Below are 27,690 nucleotides of genomic sequence, written 5' to 3'. Positions count from 1 at the left end.
TTATTACAAGGGGCGAGTGCTAAGGGCCCCTCTGTTAAGAGGGCCCCTCTGTTAAGGGCCCCTCTGTTGACCTCAGACCTGATGTTTCTTCTTGTGATGTCAGCTGCTGTGTGTGTTTGCTGATCTGAGCTGGTTTGTTTGTTTATTTTCTTATTGCTTATATGTTTGTCTTATTATTATTATTACAGGATTATTTTTATTGTTGTTTTTGTGGAAAATAAGAAAATCCCCGCCCCCCCCAAATATACATACCAGTGTAATTATTAAGCAGGGGTCATCTGGAGATTCTCACACACACGCACGCACACACGTGCAGTGTGTCACCGCTACAGGCTGATGGAGTGGGCACCACGCAGCTCGCAGAGGGTGAATGGACGTAACCACGTTTCTGATGAATTGGATGATGTGAAAAAGCTGTTTTTACATTTTCACAAATAGAATAATACTTTCACAAATCAGAAACTGTTTGAAATCCATATTATGGGCTTGTTATTATTATCTAGTCCAGGTTTGACTACTCTTAGTAGAGATCTACACATGGTTAAAACATCTAGACATGACCTTAAAAACAACTTGATAAGCAGCAAATATGGAGAATGATGTAGATGCATGTAGATGAATAATATTTTTTATTGAATAATCAAAATAAAAGTCTCGTCAGCTAATGCTATTTAAAAAAATAACAAAAATATTAATATATATATATTCAGAATATTACTCCTTGAAATTAAATCATTTCCATGTCATATGGGCCACTCTTGAAACCATACTGCTGATCCCCACCGCTCCTCTTAACCTAGCCTCCACGACCCTTTCCCATAGCTTCATGCTGTGGCTGATCAATTTTATTTTTCTGTAGTAACTACAGCTCTGTACGTCTCCCTTACTCTTGAAGATGGTACCAGTACACTTCTTCTCCACTCCTCCGGCATCCTCTCCCTTTCCAGGATGGTGTTAAACTGTCTCGTTAGGAACGTCACCGCCATCTCACCTAAACATTTCCATGCTTCCCCAGGTTTGTCACCTGGACCAACTGCCTTTCCACTCTTCATCTTCTTTAATGCTGTTCTCACCTCATCCTTACTAATTTTCTGCACTTGTTGATCCACTATCCCCACATCATCTCACCTCTTCTGCAGTTGTTTCCCAGTCACCTGGTAACCATTCATTCCTACCTATCGCCTGCTTTACCTCTTCCCTAAATTGCATGCAACACTCCTCCTTTTTCAACTTCCACCATTTTATCTTTGGCTCTTCTTTCACTCTCTTCCTCTTCTTGGCCTCCAGAGTCATCCTACAGACCACCATCCAATGCTGCCTAGCAACACACTCCCCTACCACCCCTTTGCAGTCACTCATCTCTTTCAGACTGCACCTCCTGCATAAGATGTCAGCCAGCTCTCTCTCTTAACCCTTCATAGTGCCAATGTTCAAAGTTCCTACTCTCAACTCTACTCTCCTGCTCTTCTTCCTCTCCTGTTGTCTCCAGACATGACTTCCCCCTCTTCTTCTTCTTCTTCTTCTTCTTCTTCTTCTTCTTCTTCTTCTTCTTCTTCTTCTTATTCGGGTGACAGTAACACAATTTCCGCTGGCCACCTGTTGACAAACTGCACCAGTGGTGGTCGTTGTTAACCCGGGCCTCGACTGATCCGGTATGGAAATCAGATTTGTTGTCTGCATGTTTGATTTGCATGGTTATTATACGCTATAATTATTATAACATACATAATTATACATTATATATGATTATACGCTATAATTATTATAACATATATAATTATACATTATATATTATTATACATTATAATTACAACATACATAATTATACATTATATATGATTATACACTATAATTATTATAACATACATAATTATACATTATATATGATTATACACTATAATTATTATAACATACATAATTATACATTATATATGATTATACACTATAATTATTATAACATATATAATAATACATTATATATTATTAGACATTATAATTATCATAACATACATCATTATACATTATATGTTGTTATACATCATAATTATTATAACATACATAATTATACATTATATATTATTAGACATTATAATTATTATGATATACATAATTATACATTTTATGTTGTTATACATCATAATGATTATAACATACATAATTATACATTATATATAATCAAAGATGATGATTATTATAATATACATAATTATACATTATATGTTATTACACATCATAATTATTATAATATACATAATTATACATTATATGTTATTACACATCATAATTATTATAATATACATAATTATACATTATATATAATCAAAGATGATGATTATTATAATACACATAAATATACATTATATTTTATTAAAGATGATAATTATTATAATACACATAATTATACATTATATTTTATTAAAGATGATAATTATTATAATATAATAATTCTACATTATATATGATTAAAGATGATAATTATTATAATATACATAATTCTACATTATATTTTATTAAAGATGATAATTATTATAATATACATAATTCTACATTATATATGATTAAAGATGATAATTATTGTAATATACATAATTCTACATTATATATGATTAAAGATGATAATTATTGTAATATACATAATTCTACATTATATTTTATTAAAGATGATAATTATTGTAATATACATAATTCTACATTATATTTTATTAAATATGATAATTATTATAATATACATAATTCTACATCTCGCTCACCGAACGACATCTTTTATATGCAAATATTTGGTTGTGATGGGATCTCGCATCGATCAGAGAATCTTTGTTTTTTGTGGGTTTTTTTACCCAGCGCAGAATAATTATTGAAAAATTACATAAAAAAACAAGTCTCAACAAACGACGTTTTAATGAAGTAAAACCAGATTGAAAAGCGACATTTCATCATTTTTTATCTCAAAATAAATAGGACTATTCTGTCTGATGAAAGGTTCGACTCTCTTTTGAGATTCGTTTCCTGACGAGTCACCCAGGGAAAGGACTCGTTTGTGTTTTAACTCTCGGTTGGTTCGGTTGGTACAAACCGGGTTTGATCCGGGCCCAGTCTCACACTCGGTGGACGCCTGTGTGCCTGGCGACGGTTACCGCGTCGCGCTCGAAGCGACTCTAATTAGGGAAGTGACTCCGATATCCAGAGTCGTTCGTTCTGGCGAGTCGTTCCCGCGCCACTCCCTTAACTTTCGTTTTCCAGTTCATCGGAAAAGAAACTCAAGACCAGGACCAGTACAAGGACCAGTTCCAGCACCAGGACCAGTACAAGGACCAGGACAAGGACCGGTTCCAGCACCAGGACCAGTACAAGGACCAGTTCCAGCACCAGGACCAGTACAAGGACCAGGACAAGGACCGGTTCCAGCACCAGGACCAGTTCCAGCACCAGGACCAGGACCAGTACCTGATCAAGTACAAGGGTTAGGACCAGGACCAGGACCAGGACCAGGACCAGGACCAGGACCAGGGTCATTTTAAAACACGTTTGGGCAGAAATGACGGAATCCTCCCTCATCAAGTTGATCTGTGGGAGCAGCGGCTCCATGGCTGTGGAGATGCTGCGGGTGCTCTACCAGGGGCCCGAGGACCTGGAGCAGCTCCTGGGGAACAAGGCCCGCTTCTGCCTGGACCGGGCGGTGGTGGTGGTCCGCACCGCCCTCCGGCTCTGCCGGCGGAGGGACTGCACCGGATGCCCTAACCTCCACCTCTGCAGGAACTTCCTGTTCGGAGGCTGCAGGTTCGACCGCGGAAGGTGGGGCCCGACGTGTTTCTTTGTGGTGTTTTTCTGACCTTATTTCCTTCACATTGGTTCTCTATTGATAATAAAACACTGTTGTGGCAAATGAGTCATGATGCGGCCAGTGCGGACACACCCACCTGGTTCCTGTGAAATGCAAAGTCACTTCTTCTTATGATCTACACCTGGTTTGACAACTAGATGTCCAGTAGTTATTGATCTACACCTGGTTTGACAACTAGAAGTCCAGTAGTTATTGATCTACACCTGGTTTGACAACTAGATGTCCAGTAGTTATTGATCTACACCTGGTTTGACAACTAGAAGTCCAGTAGTAATTGATCTACACCTGGTTTGACAACTAGAAGTCCAGTAGTTATTGATCTACACCTGGTTTGACAACTAGAAGTCCAGTAGTTATTGATCTACACCTGGTTTGACAACTAGAAGTCCAGTAGTTATTGATCTACACCTGGTTTGACAACTAGAAGTCCAGTAGTTATTGATCTACACCTGGTTTGACAACTAGAAGTCCAGTAGTTATTGATCTACACCTGGTTTGACAACTAGAAGTCCAGTAGTTATTGATCTACACCTGGTTTGACAACTAGAAGTCCAGTAGTTATTGATATACACCTGGTTTGACAACTAGAAGTCCAGTAGTTATTGATCTACACCTGGTTTGACAACTAGAAGTCCAGTAGTTATTGATATACACCTGGTTTGACAACTAGAAGTCCAGTAGTTATTGATCCAAACCTGGTTTGACAACTAGAAGTCCAGTAGTTATTGATCCAAACCTAGTTTGACAACTAGAAGTCCAGTAGTTATTGATCTACACCTGGTTTGACAACGAGAAGTCCAGTAGTTATTGATCTACACCTGGTTTGAAAACTAGAAGTCCAGAAGTTATTGATATACACCTGGTTTGACAACTAGAAGTCCAGTAGTTATTGATCTACACCTGGTTTGACAACTAGAAGTCCAGTAGTTATTGATCCAAACCTGGTTTGACAACTAGAAGTCCAGTAGTTATTGATCTACACCTGGTTTGACAACTAGAAGTCCAGTAGTTATTGATCTACACCTGGTTTGACAACTAGAAGTCCAGTAGTTATTGATATACACCTGGTTTGACAACTAGAAGTCCAGTAGTTATTGATCCAAACCTGGTTTGACAACTAGAAGTCCAGTAGTTATTGATCCAAACCTGGTTTGACAACGAGAAGTCCAGTAGTTATTGATCTACACCTGGTTTGAAAACTAGAAGTCCAGAAGTTATTGATATACACCTGGTTTGACAACTAGAAGTCCAGTAGTTATTGATCTACACCTGGTTTGACAACTAGAAGTCCAGTAGTTATTGATCCAAACCTGGTTTGACAACTAGAAGTCCAGTAGTTATTGATCTACACCTGGTTTGACAACTAGAAGTCCAGTAGTTATTGATCTACACCTGGTTTGACAACTAGATATCCAGTAGTTATTGATCTACACCTGGTTTGACAACTAGAAGTCCAGTAGTTATTGATCCAAACCTGGTTTGACAACTAGAAGTCCAGTAGTTATTGATCTACACCTGGTTTGACAACTAGAAGTCCAGTAGTTATTAATCTACACCTGGTTTGACAACTAGAAGTCCAGTAGTTATTGATCTACACCTGGTTTGACAACTAGATATCCAGTTGTTATTGATCTACACCTGGTTTGACAACTAGAAGTCCAGTAGTTATTGATCTACACCTGGTTTGACAACTAGAAGTCCAGTAGTTATTGATCTACACCTGGTTTGACAACTAGAAGTCCAGTAGTTATTGATCTACACCTGGTTTGACAACTAGAAGTCCAGTAGTTATTGATCTACACCTGGTTTGACAACTAGATATCCAGTTGTTATTGATCTACACCTGGTTTGACAACTAGAAGTCCAGTAGTAATTGATCTACACCTGGTTTGACAACTAGATGTCCAGTAGTTATTGATTTACACCTGGTTTGACAACTAGAAGTCCAGTAGTTATTGATCCAAACCTGGTTTGACAACTTGAAGTCCAGTAGTTATTGATCCAAACCTGGTTTGACAACTAGAAGTCCAGTAGTTATTGATCTACACCTGGTTTGACAACTAGATATCCAGTAGTTATTGATCTACACCTGGTTTGACAACTAGAAGTCCAGTTGTTATTGATCTACACCTGGTTTGACAACTAGAAGTCCAGTAGTAATTGATCTACACCTGGTTTGACAACTAGAAGTCCAGTAGTAATTGATCTACACCTGGTTTGACAACTAGATGTCCAGTAGTTATTGATTTACACCTGGTTTGACAACTAGAAGTCCAGTAGTTATTGATCTACACCTGGTTTGACAACTAGAAGTCCAGTAGTAATTGATCTACACCTGGTTTGACAACTAGAAGTCCAGTAGTAATTGATCTACACCTGGTTTGACAACTAGATGTCCAGTAGTTATTGATTTACACCTGGTTTGACAACTAGAAGTCCAGTAGTTATTGATCTACACCTGGTTTGACAACTAGAAGTCCAGTAGTTATTGATCCAAACCTGGTTTGACAACTAGAAGTCCAGTAGTTATTGATCCAAACCTGGTTTGACAACGAGAAGTCCAGTAGTTATTGATCTACACCTGGTTTGAAAACTAGAAGTCCAGAAGTTATTAATCCAAACCTGGTTTGACAACTAGAAGTCCAGTAGTTATTGATCTACACCTGGTTTGACAACTAGAAGTCCAGTAGTTATTGATCCAAACCTGGTTTGACAACTAGAAGTCCAGTAGTTATTGATCTACACCTGGTTTGACAACTAGAAGTCCAGTAGTTATTGATCTACACCTGGTTTGACAACTAGATATCCAGTAGTTATTGATCTACACCTGGTTTGACAACTAGAAGTCCACAAGTTATTGATCTACACCTGGTTTGACAACTAGAAGTCCAGTAGTTATTGATCCAAACCTGGTTTGACAACTTGAAGTCCAGTAGTAATTGATCTACACCTGGTTTGACAACTAGATGTCCAGTAGTTATTGATCCAAACCTGGTTTGACAACTAGAAGTCCAGTAGTTATTGATCTACACCTGGTTTGACAACTAGAAGTCCAGTAGTTATTGATCTACACCTGGTTTGACAACTAGAAGTCCAGTAGTAATTGATCTACACCTGGTTTGACAACTAGATGTCCAGTAGTTATTGATTTACACCTGGTTTGACAACTAGAAGTCCAGTAGTTATTGATCCAAACCTGGTTTGACAACTTGAAGTCCAGTAGTTATTGATCCAAACCTGGTTTGACAACTAGAAGTCCAGTAGTTATTGATCTACACCTGGTTTGACAACTAGATATCCAGTAGTTATTGATCTACACCTGGTTTGACAACTAGAAGTCCACAAGTTATTGATCTACACCTGGTTTGACAACTAGAAGTCCAGTAGATATTGATCCAAACCTGGTTTGACAACTTGAAGTCCAGTAGTAATTGATCTACACCTGGTTTGACAACTAGATGTCCAGTAGTTATTGATCCAAACCTGGTTTGACAACTAGAAGTCCAGTAGTTATTGATCTACACCTGGTTTGACAACTTGAAGTCCAGTAGTAATTGATCTACACCTGGTTTGACAACTAGATGTCCAGTAGTTATTGATCCAAACCTGGTTTGACAACTAGAAGTCCAGTAGTTATTGATCCAAACCTGGTTTGACAACTAGATGTCCAGTAGTTATTGATCCAAACCTGGTTTGACAACTAGAAGTCCAGTAGTTATTGATCTACACCTGGTTTGACAACTAGAAGTCCAGTAGTTATTGATCTACACCTGGTTTGACAACTAGATATCCAGTTGTTATTGATCTACACCTGGTTTGACAACTAGAAGTCCAGTAGTTATTGATCTACACCTGGTTTGACAACTAGAAGTCCAGTAGTTATTGATCTACACCTGGTTTGACAACTAGAAGTCCAGTAGTTATTGATCTACACCTGGTTTGACAACTAGATATCCAGTTGTTATTGATCTACACCTGGTTTGACAACTAGATGTCCAGTAGTTATTGATTTACACCTGGTTTGACAACTAGATGTCCAGTAGTTATTGATCCAAACCTGGTTTGACAACTTGAAGTCCAGTAGTTATTGATCCAAACCTGGTTTGACAACTAGAAGTCCAGTAGTTATTGATCTACACCTGGTTTGACAACTAGATATCCAGTAGTTATTGATCTACACCTGGTTTGACAACTAGAAGTCCAGTAGTAATTGATCTACACCTGGTTTGACAACTAGATGTCCAGTAGTTATTGATTTACACCTGGTTTGACAACTAGAAGTCCAGTAGTTATTGATCCAAACCTGGTTTGACAACTTGAAGTCCAGTAGTTATTGATCCAAACCTGGTTTGACAACTAGAAGTCCAGTAGTTATTGATCTACACCTGGTTTGACAACTAGATATCCAGTAGTTATTGATCTACACCTGGTTTGACAACTAGAAGTCCACAAGTTATTGATATACACCTGGTTTGACAACTAGAAGTCCAGTAGTTATTGATCCAAACCTGGTTTGACAACTAGATGTCCAGTAGTTATTGATCTACACCTGGTTTGACAACTAGAAGTCCAGTAGTTATTGATCCAAACCTGGTTTGACAACTAGAAGTCCAGTAGTTATTGATCTACACCTGGTTTGACAACGAGAAGTCCAGTAGTTATTGATCTACACCTGGTTTGACAACTAGATATCCACTAGTTATTGATCTACACCTGGTTTGACAACTAGGAGTCCAGTAGTTATTGATCCAAACCTGGTTTGACAACTTGAAGTCCAGTAGTAATTGATCTACACCTGGTTTGACAACTAAAAGTCCAGTAGTTATTGATCTACACCTGGTTTGACAACTAGAAGTCCAGTAGTTATTGATCTACACCTGGTTTGACAACTAGAAGTCCAGTAGTTATTGATCTACACCTGGTTTGACAACTAGATGTCCAGTAGTTATTGATCCAAACCTGGTTTGACAACTAGAAGTCCAGTAGTTATTGATCTACACCTGGTTTGACAACTAGGAGTCCAGTAGTTATTGATCCAAACCTGGTTTGACAACTTGAAGTCCAGTAGTTATTGATCTACACCTGGTTTGACAACTAGAAGTCCAGTAGTTATTGATCTACACCTGGTTTGACAACTAGATGTCCAGTAGTTATTGATCCAAACCTGGTTTGACAACTAGAAGTCCAGTAGTTATTGATCCAAACCTGGTTTGACAACTAGAAGTCCAGTAGTTATTGATCTACACCTGGTTTGACAACTTGAAGTCCAGTAGTTATTGATATACACCTGGTTTGACAACTAGAAGTCCAGTAGTTATTGATCTACACCTGGTTTGACAACTAGAAGTCCAGTAGTTATTGATCCAAACCTGGTTTGACAACTAGAAGTCCAGTAGTTATTGATCCAAACCTGGTTTGACAACTAGAAGTCCAGTAGTTATTGATCCAAACCTGGTTTGACAACTAGAAGTCCAGTAGTTATTGATCTACACCTGGTTTGACAACTAGAAGTCCAGTAGTTATTGATCCAAACCTGGTTTGACAACTAGAAGTCCAGTAGTTATTGATCTACACCTGGTTTGACAACTAGAAGTCCAGTAGTTATTGATCTACACCTGGTTTGACAACTAGAAGTCCAGTAGTTATTGATCCAAACCTGGTTTGACAACTTGAAGTCCAGTAGTAATTGATCTACACCTGGTTTGACAACTAGAAGTCCAGTAGTTATTGATCTACACCTGGTTTGACAACTAGAAGTCCAGTAGTTATTGATCTACACCTGGTTGGACAACTAGAAGTCCAGTAGTTATTGATCTACACCTGGTTGGACAAATAGAAGTCCAGTAGTCAGGTTTTGAATCCTGAATTTCCCACTTGAATCCAGGGGAAAATGCCACTTTTCCCACGACCTGCGCTCAGAGCACAACTCTCGGATTCTGGCGGAACATGATCTGGGGGATCTGGACCAAGACGAGCTGCGCACGCTGCTGCTGCAGTGCGACACCTTTCTGCTGCCCCCGGTGAGTCGCCAAGAACAAAAGTTGGGCTCATTTTGGGTGGGGAGTCGGGCCTTTACGAGTCAAAAGTTGTTCAATTTATGTCGTTTGGTTCAGTCGGTGTAACAAGTCGGAAGAGCCGGCTTGACTCTGAGTTGTGGATGGAATTCTCCCAAAAATCATTTAATTCTCTCACAGTTATTTATTTTGGTGGAATGCATAGAGTAAATCAGTCCCATCCAGTAGGATTTAGACATTTTCTACAGACAATGAGCCTAAAGAAACGCTTAACAGTGTGAAAATGAAAACTTATAAGATAATACAATTAAATATGAAATACTATTTAAAAATACACAAATAGCCAAAAATTAAAGAACAGAAATGGACAGTATACAGAATATACAAAACGTGATTCAATAGACAGGAAAACTTACTAAGTAATTACACAGTCTATGGTGAGTTCATGTGTAAACAACATTTACACATGAATTACTGAATAACAAGTTATTGACCCTCAGGAATCAGTAGAAGATTCACCACGAGGCTTTACGGTAGAAAGGCACCAGAGGCGTCGGTGCAGCGTACTGCCGTGGCGCACGGGAAATGCCGCTTCCTTTTGAATCCATGTTGATCCACTGCTATGGCTCCACTGCTCACGTCAGCATTGCACATGAACATGTTGTCGCAGAGACTGAAGCTGCTGTCGTATTTGCTTATTGATCCACTACCCTGTGTATTTAAATACGGAGAACAACATACATGTAATATGTAGAAGCAGTGCAACGCAGCACCAACACATCCCACCGACCAAGCACAACAATTACAGTTGTAGCGCACATTTCAATTGTTATTTCAAGGTTGTTTATGGCAGACGACTATGAAAACATTTACTGTATTTTACAGCTTTTAACTGGATAACTGCAAGACCTTGTTTCACTGTTGTGAGACAGTCCAAACAAGATCGACATGTTTTTCCTGTCATTTATAAACAAGCAGAAATCAGAAAGATTGTTTTATACTTTTCACACAGTAACTAATAAGCCCATTGGTGGTCAAACTGTGTGTTAGAAAGAGATTTAAATGGCCGTTGTGTCGATACTCCTCCTCTCCCTGCGACAACATCGACCCGTCTGGGGAGCTTCACCGCGAAGTCGGTGTGGCCTGGTGAAAAACCACGCTCCACCCCGCCCTGTGCGCCAGGTGTAGTTTGGGGCTGAGATGCACGCGCAATGAGTCACACAGGCTGAAGCCTGTGTGACTCGTTGCCGACTCCACCCGAACGAACCTCTCTTTACAGAGGGACTCCAGACTCCTGAGTCATTTAAAAGATTTGTTTTTGCCTCCACAAATGTCCCTACAGATTTGTGGATTTCATCACATTTGTTTGTGAATTGTGAAACAGAATTCCTTCCATAAAAATGTGCGATGCAAGACGAAATGCAAACGATTTGTTAGTAGCGTACCATCATTTTTTTCCACGACTCAGGAGTCGTGAGTCACTCCGGCAACAGAGTTGCGTGACTCGGAGGCTGAACGGAGACTCAAATCTCGAATGAAGAGTCGAGAGTCCTGGACTGCGAGTCACGTCCCTCAAACCCAGAGGGGATCCGCTCCTCATGAGCTGAAACTCTTTTTAGGGAGTCACTCCGGACCCCGAGGCATTAAAAACATTCTTACGCTCTCTTGCATCACAAACTAGGGAGAAGAAGCTTTGACAACTAGCTGGAAAACGTCTGTTCATAACACCCTCATTTTTGTCTTGTCGGACCCGGCCCCGCCCACCAGGTGTGCCACGACTACAACAACAGCGGTGACGGAGCGCAGGGCGGATGCCAGGACGGAGAAAGCTGCAGCAGGATGCACATCTGCGAGCGGTACCTGCGCGACGTCACCTGCGACTGCTGCCGCTCTCACGACTTCTTCGAGCCGCAGCCGTTCGAGGCGCTGCGCCGCCGCGGGCTCCCCCCTGTGCTGATGCACGCCATGCAGGCCGTTTACGCAAACAAGCAGGTGCTGGCACGCCGCGACCACAGGGGGCAGGAGAGCGGCAAACAGAAGCAAAATGCCCGCTTTCCGGCTGCTAACGCCAGCGGGGATGCTAACGCCAGTGGGGATGCTTACGCCAGTGGGGATGCTAACGCCAGCGGGGATGTCTGTGGACCCGACGGAAGACCAAAACGAAACCGAAATGCGCCGACTGGTAAAGGTAAAAACACCTGTTAGGTTGTTTCTTAAGCCAAAAACGGATCCGACTGTGGGAACAAACTCCCTGCCCCCTAGTGGCGGCAGCTCGTAGTGCACGTAGAAAACAGAAGAACAGCAGCTGCACATTCAACATTTCTACTGAATGAGAGTTCTACATACTTCCTGTATGTCGTGCAACTTTTCCTTCATTTCCCTCTTTCCTTCCTTCCTTCTCTTTCCTTCCCTTCCTCCTTTTGTTTCTTCCTCTCCTCACGTTGCCTTCATCTTTTCCTTCTTATTCCCTTCCCTTCTTTCTTGCTACCCTCCTGTTCTTCCCTCCTTTTCTCCCTTCCTTCCGTCCTTCCTTACTTCTCTTTCCTTCCTCCACTACCTCCGACCTCCCTTCCTAAACAATGATAGACATAATTAAACATTTCCTGTTTGTGTTTCAGATAAAACGGAGATCTGTCTGTACTTCATCAAGGGTCACTGTCGAAATGGTGGTAAGTTCCACAACATCATATTCATCCAGCCTGAAAGGATCAATTCATTCAAATGTTGCTTCCGTCATTTATCACTGCTGAGAAGCTTCTCACAGGGCTTCAATGCATTCCAATGGGGCAAATGATTAAGACCTAAAACACCTTAAAATCTAGCCTCCTAACAGGCTAGAAACAGGAAGTAAGAGTAGAAACAGGAAGGAAGAGGGTAGAAACAGGAAGTAAGAGACTAGAAAAGGGAAGCAAGAGTCTAGAAACAGGAAGTAAGCGGGTAGAAACAGGAAATAAGGAACAAGTTGCCGGGGTGACAGACCGTCAGTAGCTTATTGATTGTGTCTTTTCAGAGAAGTGCTACAAGGCCCACGAGGTGCTGCCGTACCGCTGGGAGGTGCAGGACCAGGGCAGCTGGGCCGCGCTGCCCGGCGGCCAGCAGGTGGAGCTGGACTTCTGCGACCCTTGTAGAACCTGCAGGTACAGCCCCAGGACCTCCTGCTCCTGTTGAGGGATGAGTTTACAGTTGGACTGATGTGAAGAATGTTTTGAGTAACTGATCATTGTGAAAATGTTGATATAATGATGTTTAGCGAGGGAATCCATGATGTGAGTAGGGGTATAATAGAGTAGAGGTAGAGTAGAGGTATATAGGGTAGAAGTAAGGAAGATAAGAAGGTAGAAGTAGAGAGGTAGAGTACAGGTATAGTAGAGTAGAAGTATAGTAGGATAGAGGTATAGTAGAGTACAAGTATTATAGGGTAGATGTATAGTAGAATAATGTATAGTAGAGTAGAGTAGAGGTTGAGCAGAGTCGAAGTATAGGAGAGTAAAGTAGAGGAGAAGGAGAGTAGAGTAGAGGTATAGTAGGGTAGAAGTTAGGAAGATAGGAAGGTAGAAGTAGAGAGGTAGAGTAGAGGTATAGTAGAGTAGAGGTATAGTAGAATATAGTAGAGGTCAAGCAGAGTAGAGGTAGAGTAGAAGTATAGTAGAGTATACTAGAGTACAGTAGAAGTAGAGTATAGGTATAGTATAGTCGAGGTATAGTAAAGTAGAGGTATAGTAGAGTAGAGATCAAGCAGAGTAGAAGTATAGTAGAGTAGAAGTAGAGTAGAGGTATAGTAGGGTAGAAGTAAGGAAGATAAGAAGGTAGAAGTAGAGCGGTAGACTCGAGTAGAGGTATAGTAGAGTAGAGGTATAGTAGAGTAGAAGTATTGTAGGGTTGAGGTATAGTGGAGTAGAGTAGAGGTATAAGTAGAGTAGTGGTCAAGCAGAGTAGAAGTATAGTAGAGTAGAGTAGAAGTAGAGTAGAGGTATAGTAGGGTAGAAGTTAGGAAGATAAGAAGGTAAAAGTAGAGAGGTAGAGTAGAGGTATAGAAGAGTACAAGTATTGCAGGGTAGAGGTATAGTAAATAGTGGTATATTAGAGTAGCTGAAATGTGGGGTAGAGGTATAGTAGAGTAGAGGTATAGTAGAGTAGACAGACGTATAGTAGAGTAGACGTACAAGTAGAGTAGAGGTTGAGCAGAGTTGAAGTATAATAGAGTACAGTAGAGGAGAAGTAGAGTAGAGTAGAGGTATAGTAGAGTAGAAGTTAGGAGGATAAGAAGGTAGAAGAAGTGAGGTAGAGTAGAGGTATAGTAGAGTAGAGGTATAGTAGAGTACAAGTATTGTAGGGTAGAGGTGTAGTAGAAAAGTGGTATAGTAAAGTAGACATATTGTGGGGTAGAGGTATAGTAGAGTAGAGGTAGAGTAGTGTTGAGGTAAAGTAGTGTAGAGGTATAAGTAGAGTAGAGTAGAGGTTGAGCAGAGTAGAAGTATAGTAGAGTACAGTAGAGTAAACTAGAGGTATAAGTAGAGAAGATGTTGAGCAAAGGAGAAGCATAGTAGAGTAGAGGAGAAGTAGAGTAGAGGTCTAGTAGGGTAGAATTTAGGAAGATAAGAAGGTAGAAGTAGAGATGTAGAGTACAGGTATAGTAGAGTAGAAGTATAGTAGGATTGAGGTATAGTAGAGTACAAGTATTATAAGGTAGATGTATAGTAGAATAAAGGTATAGTAGAGTAGAGTAGAGGTTGAGCAGAGTCGAAGTATAGGAGAGTAAAGTAGAGGAGAAGGAGAGTAGAGTAGAGGTATAGTAGGGTAGAAGTTAGGAAGATAGGAAGGTAGAAGTAGAGAGGTAGAGTAGAGGTATAGTAGAGTAGAGGTATAGTAGAATATAGTGGAGGTCGAGCAGAGTAGAGGTAGAGTAGAAGTATAGTAGAGTATACTAGAGTACAGTAGAAGTAGAGTATAGGTATAGTATAGTCGAGGTATAGTAAAGTAGAGGTATAGTAGAGTAGAGTAGAGGTATAAAAGAGTAGAAGTAGAGTGGAGGTAGAGTAGAGTAGAAGTAGGGTATAGTAGAGCTATAGTAGAGTATAGTATAGTAGAGGCATAGTGTAGTTAATTATAGTATAGTACAATATAGTACAGTAGAGGTATAGTAGTATAATATTATATAGTATAGTATAGTATAGTATAATATACTGTAATATAAAATAGAATAGTGTAGTATAGAAGAGGTATAGTATAGTATCATATAATGTACTATAGTATGGTGTAATATAATATAGTATAGTACAGTATAGTATAGTAGAGGTATAGTAGAGTGTAATATAATAAAGTTGAGTACAGTACAGTATAGTACAGTATAGTAGAAGTAGAGGTAGAGTCACATGTGTCCACTTTCAATGATAATACACATTCAACATTACAGAAGCAACTTGAATGTATCTGGAACCTACCTGTCTACCTACCTACCTGTCTACCTACCTTCCTGTCTACTAACCTACCTGTCTACCTACTTAACTGTCTTCCGACCTACCTGTCTACATACCTACCTGTCTACCAACTTACCTGTCTACCTACCTGTCTACTCAGCTACCTGTCTACCTACCAGCCTACATGTCTACTGACCTACCTGTCGACCGGCCTACCTGTCTACCGGCCTACCTGTCTACTGACTTACCTGTCTACCTACCTGTTTACTGACCTACATGTCTACTGACCAACCTGTCTACCTACCTACCTGTCTACCAACCTACCTACCTGTCTGCCAACCTACCCGCTACCAACCTCCCTGTCTACCAACCTACCCACATACCTTTGGAAGTATACTTTATTTCTAACCCAGCACTACTCTTTCTATCCCTCCATCCATCCATCCATCAGTCGGGGTGTGGAGCCGGTGTGTTTCGACACCTTGACCCAGGGGCTGAGGAAGGTGCGGCGTCTCTCCACCGCCTCCTCTGTCCTCCATCCCACATTCTTCCTCACCACGGAGTGGGTGTGGTACTGGCAGGACGAGCTGGGGAACTGGAGTCAGTACGCCCCGCCGGTGAGTCCACTGTTACTCTACTCTGCTTCTACTGTAGCTCTACTCTACTCTGCCTATTTAACATCATTAAACATCAAGTCAAGTCAAATCTGACTTTATTTATAAAGCACATTTCATACCAGGGCAACACACTATGCTTTACAGAGAAATACAATCAAAGAAAATATATAAAATGTCTGTACCACGATAAGCCCAGTCATGCAGAATAAACAAATCTCACAACATGCAGAACACACACGCAGGCACGCACGCACACACACAATTCAGTCATAGACTGTAGTGAGCAGCAAGGTTTTTAGCCTGGTTGTAAAAGTGTATCGTGTGGGGGCCTCTCTCAGGTGCTCAGGCATTTACTTTGAGCATAGATACAGAAGCAGCCTCCCCTGCTTTAGAGTTGGTACGAGGGATAGGTAAAAGACCACTGCCTGTGGACCCGAGAATTCTTGCTGGTTCGTGTATAATTAGCATTTATGTTATATACTGAGGTGCAAGGCCATTTATAGCTTTATATACAAGTAGCAGAATCTTAAAATCAATCCTGGTTTTATCAGGGAGCCAATGTAGAGATCTAAGAACATGTGTGATGTTTTCAAACTTTTTCGTCCCAGAGAGAACGCGTGGAGCCGCATTTTGGACCAACTGTCGCCGCTGCACAGCTGATTTCGGGAGGCCAGTGAATAGGCCAATACAGTAGTCCAATCTGCTTGTTATGAATGCATGGATTCATTTTTCAGAGTCTGCTTTTGACAAGAAGCCTCTAAATGTTGAAATGTTTTTTAGATGGTAGAAGGCTGATTTTGTGATGTGATTGATATGGTTCTTAAAATTTAGATCACTGTCTATGATTGCACCCAGATTTCTGGCTTCATTCTTGCTCTCCAGAGACAGATAACTGAGATGAACTGCTATTTTCTGTCTTTGAGCCTTTGCACCAAAGATAGATATTTCTGTTTTGTCTTTATTCAGTTGTAAAAAGTTCTGTGACATCCATGCATTAATATCATTAATACACTGAGTGAGGGAGTGTATGGGGTGTAGGTTATCAGGAGATAGGGATATGTACAGTTGTGAATCATCTGCAATACTTATGGTATTTTATTTTGTGTTTCTTTACAATATGTGCAAGTGGGAGCATATAGAGGTTAAACAATAATGGGCCCAGAATCGAACATTGGGGCACTCCACATATAATATCCACTTTGTCTATTAAGTCCTTTTGATATGACCAAGTCCAGAGTATGCCCCTTATTGTGGGTGGGTCCAGAAACGTGCTGAGTGAGGTCAAATGCCTCTAATAGGCTAATGAAGTGTTGAGCATCTGGATCTATTTGATTGTCAACATGAATATTAAAATCACCGGAGATAATTCATAATCAGTGGAGGCTTTGGACAGTAGCTCAGAGAATTCATCAAGAAAGCCACATTTTGGTTTTGGTGGCCGATAGACAGTAATGATTAAGGTCGGAGCACTGCAGTTTATAGATATAGCAAGGTGTTCAAAAGACGTGAATTCTCCGAGGAGGTTTTCCTTGCAGGTATAGATATCAGAGAAGACAGCAGCTATTTCACCGCCTCTCTTATCAGCTCCAGTGGTTTGGATGAATTTGAAATTAGGACTTGCTGTCTCAATGAGTGCAACTGGGCCACTGCATTCCAGCCAGGTCTCAGTCAGTAGTGAAATCCAGGTTATGGGTACTTATAAGCTCATTAACTAAAAATTACTTATTAGTTAGAGATCCGATGTTTAATAAAGCCATTTTTATTGTTCCAGGTGTATGGTTTTGTGGGGGTCTGAAGTCCGAACCGGTAATAAATTGTTTTGATTCCTGCATGTTACAGGGAAGTTACATGATTTGGGTCTATGGTTTATAATTACAGGAATTTGTAAAGCAGACTGACAGTCATTAATGTTAGTAGAGTGGATCGGAATCACCAAAGATCAGGAGTGAAGAGAGGATTTCAACGTAAGTTCCATGTTCATGGCGAGGAGACGTGATCATCAAGCACTTACTTTTACTTTAGTGGAAGTAGAAATGTCGGGGTGGTACTTTTACTTTTACTAGAGCAATTTGTACTGGTGCTGCAGTAAAAACTCTTGAGTACTTGTTTTTCAGGCAAGTGTCAGCAGTGCAGAACTGGAGCTAAAGTTCCTGAATGACGAGCAGGAGCCGGTGGAGTTCACTGCAGGGTCCCAGTCCTACAAGCTCAGCATCCATGGTGATTACCCAGGACTATTCAATTTATTCCATACTTCTACCTTATACTAGTACACTACTATTAACTGATAAGTGTACTATATACTACAACTGCTACTTTTAACTGCTGAGTGTTTGTCAACCGCTCTCTACGTTGTGCTGTGAAAATGTTTAAAGAAAAAAAAATCATGGAAGCCATCCCTTTTGTTGCAAGATCCACATTCCAAGGCTGCATTGGCTAATTTATCTAATTGATCAGTTCCAGCAGAAAAGCAACACATTTCCCTTAGAAAGTGAGAACTGCATTACACAGTCAACAGTATGTACTAACAGGTGCATTAAATCAAGCATACAGCTGTACAATCTCTAGACAAGCATCTGCATTAAAACGCTTTGGGAATGGCTCCTTATTCCATGAAGGGAAATCTTGATGCTACAGCAAACAGTGACATTCTAGAGAAGTGTGTGCTTCCAACTTTGCAGCAGCAGTTTGGAGAAGGCCATGTTCTGTTTCCTGTGCACAAAGCAAGGTCCATAAAGCAACTCCATACTAATGCCCATGGTTTGGAAACAAAATGTTCAACACATATGGGTGTGGTGTTTGGGTTTCCACATACTTTTTGTCATGGAGTGTACCAGAAGTGATTCCAGGTTCAACTGTTTTTCCAGATTAGGTTCTCGACAAGTCGCTCGGTAAAAATAGTCGTTCAGTTTGGTGCAGTTGGTGTGACGCACGGTGAACGAGGGAGGTTTTCACCTCATAGAGGTGAGGATGACTTTGCAGGACACTCTGCAGAAGACCTCCAGTGGATCCTGAACACATTTGCCAATGCTTACAGAGCCCTAGGCCTAGCCTTAAACATCAGAAAGACCCAGGTCCTACATCAACCAGCACCCAACCAGCCATCTACCCAGCCAACCCTAAAAGTGGATGATACCACCCTTGAAAATGTTGACAACTTTCCCTACCTTGGCGGCCTCCCTTCCTCAAACGCTGACATGGACTCTGAGATCGGCCATGAGCTGAGCTCTGCCGGTGGAGCCTACGCCAGACACACGAGAGCCCTCGAACAACAACATCACCAAAGATGCTGACGGAGTATTGTGAGGATCAGCTGGGAGGACAGAGGCACCAACATTAGAGTTCTGGAGCAAGCCAACAAGACGAGCCTCACTAACCCACTTCGATGGATAGACTGTGTCATCCGCATATCCAACACACACCTCTCTGAACAGATCCTGGATTCCCAGCTGAAGGAAGGTCAATGAGCCCCTGGTGGGGAAAAAAATTAACATTTCAGGGACATTATCAAGACCAGACTGAAGAAATTTGGCATTACATCATACAACTGGGAGGACATTGCAGAGGATTGGCTCCTGGAAAAATGGCATGGAGGAAGCCTAACATGTAAGGGAACTTCGCCTTGCCGCAGGAATTTAGCTGCAGCACCGCAAGGAGAGAGACAAGAACACCCAACCACCACAAGCCAACACCATTCACCCTGCCCACACTGCACAAAAATATGTGGATGTCGGATCGGCCTTGACAGCTGTCTGAAGACTCACAAGGAGACCACCCTACTGAGTGGACAGTCAGGACTTCCCGAACGATGAACGACAGGAAGCGAGGGATGACTTACTGAATGATGAACCAATCAGATATTATACCAATATCTAGTCTCATATCACAAGGTCGATATTGTACTAATATATCACCCAACCAATTAGCTTCAATGCAGTCCAGTGGGCCAAACCATTAAAGCCGACTTCATACAGTATCCACTTCACAAAATGCCATCCGACAGCCCTCCCGGATCCTCCCATCCTCCGTCGGATGAACTGCGTCTGCTTTTTTATCCCATAATTTGTGGGGGAAAATAGGAGAGCTTTTTTATTTCCAGAACAACAGCTGGACATTTACCACGTTTCATGAATGGGAGTTAAAACTTCCTTAAGCCCTGACCAGCTGCCCAGGAGAATTCAGTCTGTACTTCTCGATCACAAGAATATCTTAAGTATTTGCTACCTCAGTACTTTCTCTTCAATACTTCAGTCTTTCTTTTCCTTTTGCGCAGACATGGTACAGACTAATGAGCAGTATGGCACCAAGAAGCAGGTCCGGAGGCGGCCCGTCTTCGTCTCTGCAGCCGATGTGGCGGCTAAAAAAACAAGGTGACGCTGATTACGCATCAGATTGGATACTACTGCGTCTGGGTATAAATTCATAGAATCAATATTGATATTGATTGATGATAGATAGATGGATGGTTGGATAGATGAATGGATGGATGAATAGATGGATGAATATTGCATTATGGATGCATTATAGCGGTTAAAAACACTGTCCTAGACCCCAGAAGGAATGGAACCCCCAACCCCAGCTGAGTCCTATTTGGACACGTGATCCTTAAGATCTGTTTGCTTTTCTTCCAGTCGGAGGCCAGGGGCCACTTTGTCCGGGTTCCAGGCTCTGCCAGGACACTGGGACCGGGCGCAGACCCCCGACACTGGCTACAAGGTATTCAACACAACACACCACCTCAATGATAACTGAAATAAAAGTTCCTTCATTTGCAAACTCCTCAATTGTGGCTTTACTGCAGAGAAACTTACCATTCTGCTGCAGCGTCTCATTGAGTTGCAACGCAGTCCTACAGGGAAAACAAGTAAAGCTCGCTTTACACCTGTCAGGGTTCGCCCGGGTCCTACCAGCATCAGCCACTAGATGCCGCCAGTACTGCCTTTTCAAGGTTGCTCTGCTTCACCTATTTCTGTTCCTGATTACCCTGCCTCATTAGGTGATATGTTTCACCCGTGTCTCGTTTGGTCGTCCCTATTTAGACCCTCGTCGTTTGTGTCCTCGGGCGCTCAGTCTTGGGTTTGTCTAACCTCATGACAACACTCTTGTGCCAAGCTCCCGAGACTTCTTATTTGTTTTTGCCAGTTTTTGTACTTGTTTTGAGTAAACCTCTATTTTTGCCACCTCGCCTCTGCCTTGTTCTCTGCACCTGGGTTCACTCAGCATACCCCCGTAACAACACCGAATCCGTAATTGCTTCCGACGGTGTGATCCTGTCCCCCCCCCCCCCTAGTGGCCGGATGAACTGCGTTTGGATTGCGCATTCCCATAATATCTCAGGGGAAAGAGAGAACATTTAGGCATTCATCAAGTTCCATGCATGAGTGTTTAAAGTTCCCTTTTTATAGAATTTTCAAAGTGTGAAATGAATAAAAAAAATACCAACAATTCACTGATATAAAAATTTATTAATCGTGACATCCAAGGTTAACATTAATAACCTTGTTATGTTATATACAGTATGTGACATATTTACATTGTTTAAATCCAGTTACAATAGAGAAACCTTGACTGAAGTAACTTCCGGTCAAAGTGTCGGGCCCGAACATGTCGCAAGAGAAAATTTTAACGCATCCTGGAGCCTCGGGACGAAATTCCGCAACGCAGAGGGGGCGGGACTTATGGCATTGTGGGCGGATCTGACTCTCCATAGAAATGAATGGACTTCTGCTTTGTTCTTGTCAATTGTGGGATTTGGTGTGAAGTGACTAAAAAGATTAAAACCTTTAAAACTACTTTTATAAAATGGGAAACTTTGTGCATTTCTTTATACCCATTTTGGAAAACTGGGACCTTTTAATTGAGCGTCTGGTCGGGAATCTCCTGCGTTGTGGATATAATAATCATAATCATTTTTCCACACATATTATTATTGGAATATTATGGTCTCTTCCAGATTGTTCCACTGCAGAGCTCCTTGGGGGAATACCAGGAGGTGGAGCAGCTATTTTCTAAGACCATGGGTGGCTCTCAGATCATCGGGATCAACAGGATCCAGAACCGAGCCCTCTGGGAAAGCTTCCAGTTGTACGTTCCTTCAAACACTTCCTCAAATCGAATCTTAACAAGCTAGAATGTCGTTAGAGCCACAGTTATCTGAACAAGACTGTTCAGCTTTGAGGAGATTTGTCTTCAGTTTTCTTACAGGTGAAAAAAACAACCAAATTCAAGGTGAAATGAGTTTGAAGTGATGACTTAAGACAGTGGTTCCCAACCTGGGGCTCCAGACCCCCACAGTGGCCACCAGAGATCACACTGACAAATGTACTAGAGTGAAAGTTAAAAACTGAAACTGAATAGTATTGAAGTAAGAGATACTTCAAAAGGTACAATAACAAAGTACTTGTACTTAGTTACTTTCCCCCACTAGTTATAAGTGGTATTTGCTGAAACCATGGAAACAGCTACTTTTTTGAACCTTGATATTTGTGATTTGATACTTTGATAATATTGTTACAAAATCGCAAATCGCAAAGAAATCTAACCACTGGAGGTGCACAAGCCAATGTATCATTAGTGCAGGTCCCAAGATAAATAGAGAGGGTTGCGTCAGGAAAAGCGTCCGGCGTAAAAAACATGCAAATCAAACATGCGGACTGCAAATCTGATTTCCATACCGGATCAGTCGAGGCCCGGGTTAACAACGACTGCCACTGGTGGCGTTAGCCAACAGGGTGCAAGCGGAAATTGTGTTTCTGTCACCCGAAGAAGAAGAAGAAGGGGAAGTCGTGTCCGGAGACAGCAGGTGAGGAAGAAGGGTAGGAGAGTAGAGTTGAGAGTAGGAATGTTGGCACTATGAAGGGTAAAGAGAGAGAGCTGGCTGACATGATGGAGAGAAGGAAGGTACATGTACTATGTGTACAAGAGACCAGGTGGAAGAGGAGTAAGGCCAGGAGTATCGGAGCCAGGTACAAACTCTTCTACCGCGGAGTGGATGGCAGGAGAAACGGGGTAGGGATGGTGTTGAAGGAAGAACATGTCAAGAGTGTTTTGGAGGTGACCAGAGTGTCAGACAGTGATGAGCATGAAGCTGGAAATTGATGGGGTTATAATGAATGTGGTCAGTGTATATGCCCCCTTAGTTTGGTGTGAGATGGAAGAGAAAGAAGAATTCTTTAGTGAGCTGGATGTAGTGGTGGAGAGCGTCCCCAAGGGAGAGGGAGTGGTCGTTGGAGTAGATCTCAATGGGCATGTTGGCCAAGGGATCAGAGACATGGGTGAGAAGAAGGTGATGGGTAGGTATGGTGTCAAGGAGAGGAATGTGGAAGGACAGATATTGGTGGATTTCACCAAAAGGATGGAATTGGCTGTTGTGAATACGTATTTCAAGAAGAGGGAGGAACACAGGGTGACATTCAAGAGTGGAGGCATCTTATGCAGGAGGTGCAATCTGAAAGAGATTAGTGACTGCAAAGTTCTGATAGAGGAGTGTGTTACGAGGCAGCATGGGATGGTGGTCTGTAGGATGACTCTGGAGGCCAAGAAGAGGAAGAGAGTGAAAGAAGAACCAAAGATAAAATGGTGGAAGTGGAAAAAGGAGCAGTGTTGCGTGCAATTTAGGGAAGAGGTAAAGCAGGCGATAGGTGGGAATGAACGGATACCAGACAACTGGGAAACAACTGCAGAAGTGGTGAGGGAGACGGCCAAGAAGGTACTAGGTGTATCATGCGGGAAGAGGAAGGAAGACAAGGACTCTTGGTGGTGGAATAAGGAAGTACAGGAGAGCATCGAGCAGAAGAGGTTGGGGAAGAAGAAATGGGATGGTCAGAGAGATGAAGAAAGTAGACAGGAGTACAAGCTGATGCAGCGCAAGGTGAAGAGAGAAGTGGCAAAGGAAAAGGAAAAGGAAAAGGCGTACGAGGAGTTGTATGAGAGGTTGGACAGTAAGGAAGGAGAAAAGGACTTGTACCGATTGGCAAGACAAAGGGACCAAGCTGGGAAGGATGTACAGCAGGTTAGGGTGATGAAGGATAATGATGGGAATGTGCTGACTAGTGAGGAGAGTGTGTTGAGAAGGTGGAAGGAGTACTTTGAAGAGTTGATGAATGAAGAAAATGAGAGGGAGAGAAGAGTGGATGATGTGGGGATAGTGGATCAACAAGTGCAGCAAATTAGTGAGGATGAGGTGAGTACAGCATTAAAGAAGATGAAGAGTGGAAAGACAGTTGGCCCAGGTGACAAACCTGGGGAAGCATGGAAATGTTTAGGTGAGATGGCAGTGACGTTCCTAACAAGACAGTTTAACACCATCCTGGAAAGGGAGAGGATGCCGGAGGAGTGGAGAAGAAGTGTACTGGTACCATCTTCAAGAGTAAGGGAGACGTACAGAGCTGTAGTTACAACAGAAAAATAAAGTTGATCAGCCACAGCATGAAGCTATGGGATAGGGTAGTGGAGGCTAGGTTAAGAGGAGAGGTGGGGATCAGCGAGCAGCAGTATGGTTTCATGCCAGGAAAGAGTACTACAGATGACATGTTTGCTTCAAGATGCTGATTGAAAAGTACAGGGAAGGCCAGAGGGAGTTGCACTGCGTCTTTGTGGATTTAGAGAAAGCATATGATCGGGTGCCGAGAGAGGAAGTGTGGTATTGCATGAGGAAGTCAGGGGTGGCAGAGAAGTATCTAAGAGTGGTACAGGATATGTATGAGGGCAGTCAGACAGTAGTAAGGTGTGCAGTCGGCGTGACGAAGGCATTCAAAGTGGAGGTGGGATTGCATCAAGGATCAGCTCTGAGCCCTTTCTTGTTTGCAGTGGTGATGATTAACAGATGAAATCAGGCAGGAGTCTCTGTGGACTATGATGTTCGTGGATGACATTGTGATCTGTAGCGAGAGCAGGGAGCAGGTGGAGGAGAGCCTGGAGAAGTGGAGGCAGCATTAGAGAGAAGAGGAATGAACGTCAGCAGGAGTAAGACACAATACATGTGCCTGAATGGGAGGGAGGGCGGAGAAAAGCTGAGAATGCAAGGAGTGGAGGTGGAGAAGGCGGATGAGTTCAAGTACTTGGGGTCGACCATCCAAAGCAGCAGAGAGTGCGGGAGAGAGGTGAAGAAGAGAGTACAGGCAGGGTGGAGCGGGTGGAGAAGAGTGTCCGGAGTGATCGGTGATAGAAGGGTTCCAGCAAGAGTGAAGGGGAAGGTGTACAGGACGGTAGTGAGAGCAGCCATGTTGTACGGTTTAGAGGTGGTGGCACTGACTAAAAGGCAGGTGGATGAAGTGGAGGTGGCAGAGTTGAGGATGTTGAGGTTTTCATTGGGAGGGACGAGGATGGACAGGATTAAGAATGAGGACGTTAGAGGGACAGCTCAGGTTGGAGAGTTTGGTGGAAAAGTGAGAGAGGCCAGATTGAGATGGTTTGGACACGTGTGGAGGAGAGATGAGAGTTACATTGGGAGAAGGAGGCTGAGGGTGGAGCTGCCAGGCAAGAGGAAAAGAGGAAGCCAAAGAGAAGCTTGATGGAGGTGCTGAGGGAGGACATGTAGGCGGTTGGTGTAAGTTTGAAAGATGCGCAGAACAGAAGGTATTGGAGGCAGGTGATCTACTGTGGCCACCACTAACAGGAGCAGCCCGAAGAAGAAGAAGAAGAAGTTCGAAAATCGCAAATAAACATCCATAAATTAATAGCGAAATGTGATTCTTCAGACTTTCAGACTAGGGCTGGGAAGATATCCTCATCTCCCAATTCAATACTATCATGATACTTGGTTCAGATTTGATATGTATTGCGCTCTTTAAGTATTGCGATTCAACAAGTATAACAATTCCATTCTACTGTATATCAGATACTGTATATCATGAGGCATATTTCCAAAAACATTGCACATCACGTCAGTCTGAATTTTATTTCAGCAGCATCATATACTGCATAGAAAAGTGGTTAATAAAATGTAGGTTCTAAAAGATGAACATGAGATAATGAGACCAGCAGATGGAGCTCCAGGACCTGAAGCTGAAGGTCGTATCCCCCCGGGTCTCGGACTGTCCGCCGTTTTCTGCTTTCTCGCTTCGGTTTTGTTTTTCTCGTAAACGGACATGACGTCACGTTACACATAGATTACAAAAATAATTGCGGTCACTTTGTTCCACCTCCTCAAAGACTCAAATAGTGACCGATTGACCGAAGCGATTGATTAGGAATTCTATCGATTCAGGTATTACAAAATCATAACGAAAAACTTGCGATACTTATGTGAATCGATTTGTTTTCCCCTCACCCCCTATTCCAGAGGCTGCTGCTGCTACATCAGAGTCATTGCTACATGGCTAATGCTAATGCTAGGCCTCCAGTTTACTGAAGTTTTCATGATTAAATGATGGTTTCAAATGTGACATTAAAGGCAAAAGGACTTGATGAGGAGGAACAACGGCGGCTCTAGCGTGAGGGAGAGGAAGCTGTTCCATGGAACCAGCGCTCAGCACATCGAGGCCATCTGTAGCAACAACCTGGACTGGAGAATCTGCGGCACACACGGCACCGCCTACGGGAAGGGTGAGGTACTACACCCAGGCACCGGTTCATACAGTTGGTATTATCCATAATCCAAAAAACTAAGAGAGAGTCTCCCGCACTCCGTATAAACTTGCAACTTATAGATAGAATTATACAATACAGGTCGATATGGTATGTTACACTACGGTGCGAAATGATACATTACGATAGTATACGGTAGAGTAGTAAACAACAAGATACAGTACAATTCAAGATTCAACAGATTTATTCGTCACATACATATACATACTTTCATACATACAGTTTATGCAGTGAAATGTAATGCAATGCACCCGGCGATTACACACAATATGTCCTAGACCGAACATAGTAGCTACTAAGAAAATTTCTTTCTACTAGACCAACTAACTGATTCCTAAAACGTAATACAGTAAGTCGAATACTTATAGAATAAAATAAAAATGTATAGAATAAAATAAGATTCAAGATTCAAGATTCAAGATTTGTATTTGTCACATACATATACATACTTCCATACATATATGCAGTGAAATGTAATGCAAAGCACCCGGTGATAGCATACAATATGTCCTAGGAAAAAGTACAAAAATAAAATAAAATAAAAAGTAGAAAATTCCTTTCTAATAGACCGACTAACTGACTCCTAAAACGTAATACAGTAAGTGGAATACTTATAGAATAAGATAAAAATATAAAGAATAAAATACAATAAAAATAAATTGAAATAAAATGGAATAGATAGAAGGAATATGCCTATGTATATACAGATATGTGCATTTAATAAATAAAATAAATAAATAAATAAATAAATAAATAAATAAATAAATAAATAAAATAAAATGGAATAGATAAAGGGAATCTGCTTACGTACGGTACCATATAGTGCAAGAGGATATGGTGTTGTATTGTATCATACAGTAGGATACGATACACTACAATACAATACAGTAAGATACGATATGATACATTAGGGTACAATTCAATACAGAACAGTAGGATATGACACAATACAGTAGAATAGGATATGATACAGTAGGATACAGTAGGAAACTGTTCTTGTGGTGAGAGGCCAAAACCTCTCAAGAACAGTTTCTTCCCGTCTGCAACTGGCCTCATCCACAAGGCCCGGTACCCCACTGAATTGGACCCTTACCCCCTCCCCTCATTGACACTTCAGGGACCTGTACACCTTGAATTGAATGGTTTTGTCAATGCGTTACATTAACGCACATTCCTCATTCTTCTGGACCATGTGAAAATTGCATATACGGTAACAC

General features: G+C 41.7%; 1 protein-coding gene and 1 long non-coding RNA gene across 2 annotated transcripts in view; both read left to right on the top strand.

Annotated features, from left to right (window-relative positions):
• Positions 1–3,535: 3,535 nt before the first annotated feature.
• The window catches only part of LOC307246393 (protein mono-ADP-ribosyltransferase PARP12), a gene marked incomplete at both ends in the record, with an annotated part of 39,567 nt that continues 15,412 nt past the window's right edge, over positions 3,536–27,690 (top strand). The window contains 10 exons of the mRNA XM_080022313.1: positions 3,536–3,792; positions 9,726–9,861; positions 11,623–11,962; positions 13,106–13,121; positions 15,724–15,889; positions 18,004–18,106; positions 20,160–20,256; positions 20,518–20,602; positions 21,840–21,970; positions 26,280–26,431. Coding sequence (XP_079878439.1) covers positions 3,536–3,792; positions 9,726–9,861; positions 11,623–11,962; positions 13,106–13,121; positions 15,724–15,889; positions 18,004–18,106; positions 20,160–20,256; positions 20,518–20,602; positions 21,840–21,970; positions 26,280–26,431 — 1,483 coding nt within the window. The remainder of the gene's footprint in view (positions 3,793–9,725; positions 9,862–11,622; positions 11,963–13,105; positions 13,122–15,723; positions 15,890–18,003; positions 18,107–20,159; positions 20,257–20,517; positions 20,603–21,839; positions 21,971–26,279; positions 26,432–27,690) is intronic.
• LOC307246739 lies at positions 11,965–12,948 on the top strand. The gene is made up of 3 exons (XR_013844712.1): positions 11,965–12,043; positions 12,474–12,524; positions 12,866–12,948. It is a non-coding gene; the product is annotated as an uncharacterized lncRNA (long non-coding RNA).

This window comes from Zeus faber, assembly GCF_960531495.2.
Source record: "Zeus faber genome assembly, chromosome: 21".
Lineage (NCBI taxonomy): Eukaryota > Metazoa > Chordata > Actinopteri > Zeiformes > Zeidae > Zeus > Zeus faber.
Note: the sequence above shows the minus strand (reverse complement) of the source record. Positions and strands in the feature narration are given on the sequence as shown.